The sequence below is a fragment of the Haliaeetus albicilla genome, chromosome Z (assembly GCF_947461875.1).
Source record: "Haliaeetus albicilla chromosome Z, bHalAlb1.1, whole genome shotgun sequence".
Lineage (NCBI taxonomy): Eukaryota > Metazoa > Chordata > Aves > Accipitriformes > Accipitridae > Haliaeetus > Haliaeetus albicilla.
Window position 1 is genome coordinate 36714694 of NC_091516.1, and position 5610 is coordinate 36720303.

Below are 5610 nucleotides of genomic sequence, written 5' to 3' on the forward strand. Positions count from 1 at the left end.
GTGTGGGCAAAGCCTGTGGGACTTTGTCCTGCAGCCTCCAAGGGAGGCACGATGTGTTGTTCCCAAATGAACCCTCTTGCCGTATGTGCCTGGAGACGTCTGCCCTGGACAGAGGGATCTGACGGGGCCCTGGGAAGACACGTCCGAGGCCTCTGTGACTGGTGTGGAACACCGGTGCCAAGCACAAGACAAGAGAGGGGGGGATGGAGCGGGCAGTGATGCTGCGGTAACCCCAGACGCATGTGCTGGGGCCGCAGCGCTGCTGGGGCGAGCGCCGTGGGCGAGGATGGCCCATCGTGATGTCCCCAAGTGATGGACGTTGATGTCCCCGAGCGATGGATCGTGACCACGTGACCCTCACTGCTTATATTCGGGCGCTGAGGCTCCCCCCAGCCGGCTCGTGCCCGCACTCCAGCCGAGCAGATCACGAGGTCTGGAGCACTGAGCGAGGCCTTGGCGCTGGTGTCGTGCTCGGGGAGTTGCTCCTTGCAGCTCTCAGTGCCCGACCCCAGAGCCGTCGAAGGATTTTCCCCAGCCCTGCCAGCTCCAGGCAGCCGGGGCACCCAGGAGCTACGCTCACAGCAGCAGAGGTGAGCTGGTTGGGGACACTTCACCCTGGGGAGCTGGGAGGGTTTCCTTCTTGAGGGACCTGGGCACTTCTTCCACCCCTCCACAGGCCAGACAGTGACCCTGCCCTCTCTCCCTTTTCTAGCGTGACACCAGTTGCTGCAGTGCCGGTGAGAGGGAGGGGTTCCATGTCCCTGGTTCCCCCCAGCCCACCACAGCACATGGAGAGCATGGCCACAGAGCTGGACAACCACTGTCCCACCTGCCTGGGCAGCTGGGAGGAGGCCAGCTTTGTTATGCCATGCCTCCACTGGTTCTGCTACCCATGCGTCCTGCGGTGGGCTGAGAGCAAGCCCGAGTGCCCCCTCTGCAAGAGGAGGATCCTCTCCATCTTGCACTCGGTGCAGGCGGATGATGACTACATGGAGCATATCATCACACCACCCTCAGGCGCTGTCCGTCAGGCGGGAGGAGCTCCCAGACGTGCAGCCGCCCACGACCTTCATCTCCCTGGAGCACCCCAACGCTGGGCTGCAGAAGGGGTGCCCAGGTGTCCTGTGGGCATCTTCCAGCCTCCAAACTGGCTGAACAACTTATGGGACAACCCAGCGCTCCTCCAGATCCTGCAGCCCTGTGTCCATCGGCAGATGGAGGAGATCTTTGGCAGCAGGGTGCTGGAGGCAGCCATGGAGGAGGACACTGTCACCACCATCCTGACCAGCCAAAGGATGGATACAGAGCTGCCAGGATGGGTGCTGGGTGTCTCCCGCCAAAACCGTGAGGAGACATTCTTCCAACACCACAGACATGTCGCTGCACAACGGCACAGCAGAGAGACCCAACGTCTGCTGGGCTGGCAGGATGCCCCTGCTGCTGGAGGTCAGGAGGACCACCCCACGGGTGCCCCCGGCCCCACTGCCACCCAAGGAGAGTCTCTTGTCACCGGCCCAGCCTCCTCCAGCAGATCCAGCACAGACGAGCTCCCTGGCACCTCATCCGCTGCCGTTGGTGGGGGTCCCAGCAGCCACCCCTCTGCTCCCGTTGCCATCCCTGCGGAGCAAGAAGTGCCCCAGGAGGAGCCAGGGGAGGCTGTGCCCGAGCCCTCCACTTCCAGCCGCGGCAGTGAACGCTCCCCTGGGAGGCCACGGCGAGCCCCAAAGAGGAGGACTGACAGCTCCGAGGCCTCTCCAGCCAACAAGAGGCCAGCACCGCGTCGGTGACCCTGGAGGGTCCCTCAGGGGTGGCCAAACCAGGACTGGGCCATCAACTGGGGCACACGCCAGCCCTCAAGGGCTCCCGGCCCCCCACATCCAATCACCCAAATAAAATAAGTGCATGAAAACTACAGAAAAAGTCTCAGTGTTACTAACAGTGCAGGTGGTGTTGCTGTCCTCACCCTGTCTTGCTTTTTTGCCGGGAGGGGTGGGACGTTAACATTGACAGGTCCTTCTACGCGTGCCAGGCACTACTTCATTGTTCCCCCTGAAGGCAAGTGCTGCCCAGCTCCAGGCCTGCAGCATCTCTGCAGCTGCTCCTGGGGTCAGGTTTGGAGTGATCAGGCAGTTGGACTAGCTGATCATTGTAGGTGCCTTGCAACTGGAACTATTCTATTCTATTCTATTCTGTTCTATTTCATTGGTGATAATATATGACTTGTAAAACTTTTAAAATTTCTTATATTTTCCTTTTTTTTTTTTTTTAGACTTAGTCATGGATGAGCAACCCTAATAAAACTTGGGAGCATGGGAAAAAGACTTCCTCTTGTAGATGTAAATAGATCCTGCACTCTCAAATGTTAATGAGTTAATGAGTATTAATGAGTGCCCTAAAGGTCTCTTAAAAAACCTAAGAATACTCTGGATATCTTGGAATTTGCATGAAAACAGTAGCTATACTTACAGTAAGACAGGCAATATCAGAGAATGTAAAATGCATAAATACTAATCATTTAGCTTTGTGGTTTTAGCTTTCTGAAACACTGACAGAGCAGCTATGAAAATGCTAATAGGAATATTTGAAGATTGGAAAATTCTGATGAAGCTGTGATCTTGGGTGGGATGCAGCACACCTCCTGCCTTAACAGATGACCTGAAAGCACATGGTCTTCTATAGCAAAGGCTATGACATCTTTATTTCTCCTAACTGCACCCCCTAATATTATACAATGCTGCTCAAAAACCTGAGTTGCCAGAATCAAGGTTCTTCATTATGAACTCAAATATTTGTTATCATGTATAATTATGTTGTGATTATTTATTCAATCATAAGCTCATTTTCCAGAGGACCCCTGCCTGAATAACTTGTATCCCCAGCTAGTCAGTATTTGCTTTTGCTTATTGTTTGCTTTGCTAGTCCTGCCATGTACCTTGATTGCTCTCCAACTATTTCTCCGAACAGTTTGTCATTTCCTTAGGTCCTTCCTGTGGTTCTTGCTGCTAGAAATCTAAATGCTTTACAAACATGAGTAAATTTACTAGCCTGGTTCCTCAAGGTGGGTTCACCTCCCTTCCCCACGGGATGGTTCCTTTCCATTAATTCCCTGTAATGCTGCAGCTCTTCCACTGTGTGCCACCAGTGAGGCAGGGACTGTCCATACCACCCCTAAGACTGTCATTTCCAACCTTTGTGCTTGACTCCAGGTCTTTATATAGTTTTGCATGTGGAAAGTACAAACTTCTCTAATCTGATCTTACAGAAAGCAAAGAATGTTACACTTTTTATTCATTTGTTCTCTTGTAGCCATTTAGGACAGTCAGCAGTGTAGGGGCACTTATGAAGTTCATATGAAGGGTCTCAAAAGAAATTGTTATGCACAAATCACCTTGTTTACAGTCAGTAGACAATTTTACTCTGAAGGTGTTTACTTATTAGATATGTCTTTTTGAATAGCTTGGCCAAGAATAGAATGGGAGCACTGCACTGCAGCTTCATTTTATTTTCATTTTCTTCCCTGTTCCTGAAAACACTTCTTCAACAGAAGCCTTCTTGCTCACAGCGTTCTCCCCATGGCTGATGTCCCCATAAAAAGAAGCTTAAAAGGAATTCTCATGTAGGTACATGAGGTCCATTGAAGAAGTGTGAGACTGACTGTTTAAACACCTTAGATTTTAAGTCACAACAGGATTTATAGCACAAATGCTTGAACCAAAAGAGGAATCTCTCTAACAATAACAAGATGCTGCTTCTGTACTTGTTTTCCTGCTGTGATTTCTGTCCTTGGGTTTGACATATAAACTTGATGCACTAAGACCATAAAAAAAAAAAAGTAACAATTTGTTTTGTTTTAAATTTGGTCCTGCATGTAAGTCTCTCTCTCTAGGGTATCTTTTTTGCTTACATTTGTGCTTCCTTTCTTTCCCGCTCCCGCAGTTTTCCAGGGAAGACCTTCAGCTGAAACTGAAAACTCAGTCGTATAGAGCTGTATCCTTCTTTATTTCAGCTCATTTTACTATCAGAATACAAATTTAATGGGGGGTTCCCAAGAGTTCCGGTGGTGCCAGTCAGCTAGTGTGTATCTGCATAATTATTTTTCCTTCTGGCTAAACTTCAATGACAAGGCATTGCTAAAAATGTATTGCCTCCTTTGAAAGATTGGAACAGTAGTAGGAATTTAAATTCATACACTTGAATATCCATCTGTTAGAATATTCAATAATCATGTCTTTGTTCTCTGCAAAAGGTGTTATTAAAATGTCAATATTTGTTACAGCTAGCCAGTGTAGCAGTGCAGCTACTGCTTTCTCACTGCTGTTCTTTCATTAGGTATTTTGGGGCAGCTCCGAGTACCTCAAAATCATGGGTTATCTGGTGAAAGTGGGCAGAAGAGAGGATAAGAAAGATGTTGAGTGTTATTCCTTTCTGATACAATTGTGTACTTGTTTTTTGAACAGGTTGTGTTGGGTTTCCTTCTGCCAGGTGAAGTAGCATCCTTTATCGATAGACAAGTGCTCTGAATTTCACAAATAACATCCAGTTTCCCATCCAAGCTTGAAAACCAAGAGACTTGTTCTCACTCCCTAGATATCTTCCTGTTGCTATCCTCACTATTCTCAGCAGCATGGGTATCAATGTCTATTCCACAGATAAACAAACTGAGGATCAGAGACGGAATCTATCCAGTCAGATTGTAATTTATTTATAGAGATGGCCATAAAGCAAGTTCTTGGTAGAACTCTTTAGGTTAGAGTTGCAGTACTTTTTGTGCTCTAAGTTATTCTTTCATTATCTGAAAGTTCAAAGGCAATGATCTCTGAAAAAGTGAGCTAGATTTTTTTCCTCTTTGCAATAGCACTAATCTTTTCTGGAGCACTGAAAAGGGCTGGAATGTTCCTGAGAGAAGATAAAATCTGACTTGTGTGATTTAGCATTCTTTAATGTGTGCAGCCATTTGGATTTCATACTAGTGAGACACTGTGCCATAAATCATGGCTGTCTTTAGACAAAAATAAGCAGATTCAGTTCAACGACTGAGGCACTTTTTGTAAGTGAAGGTGCAGTACCTGAAAGTTTGGGGTCCCAGGGGAGTTACTGAACTTCAATCTGCAAGGTCAGCTATACTGTTGCAATCCAGGCTTGATGGAGTTTCATTACCATGAACTTTTTTTCCCAAGCATATTGCAGTTGGTTTTTTACATCTATAAACTACTGGGGACTTTTTTTGGCTTTTCCCCCCACTCCCACTCCCACTGCACCCCTCTTTCTTCTGAAGAAATAAGGGGAAAATGGAGTATTCAACATGAAAAGAAAAAATGGTATTAGCTGCAGTAAGTGTGCTTTATAGGAACTAGCTATACAGACAGGCAGATTCAGGAGTTAGAACCTACCTGCTAATTGTTCTTGGTCCTCATTGCAGGATGTCTTACATGGAGTCAGCATGTTCACAGTGAAGCAGAGCTTTTGAGATTTTGCATTGTTCCAGTGAGGTCAAATTCAATTCCTCAGCAGTGATCTTGCACAAAGGTATGTACTGTGGGTGTCCTGCAGTGCCATTGCTGAGGATAGATCATTTCAGAGGGTAGAGAGACACAAATCAAAGTTGTAGGT

At 47.7% G+C, this 5610-nt stretch overlaps 1 protein-coding gene across 1 annotated transcript; it reads left to right on the plus strand.

Moving 5' to 3' along the window:
* Positions 1-208: 208 nt before the first annotated feature.
* Positions 209-2320, plus strand: LOC138683787 (uncharacterized). The gene is made up of 2 exons (XM_069776160.1): positions 209-590; positions 713-2320. The coding sequence occupies exon 2, from the start codon at positions 756-758 to the stop codon at positions 1785-1787; it is 1032 nt and encodes a 343-aa protein (XP_069632261.1). The 5' UTR covers positions 209-590; positions 713-755; the 3' UTR covers positions 1788-2320.
* Positions 2321-5610: the final 3290 nt, after the last annotated feature.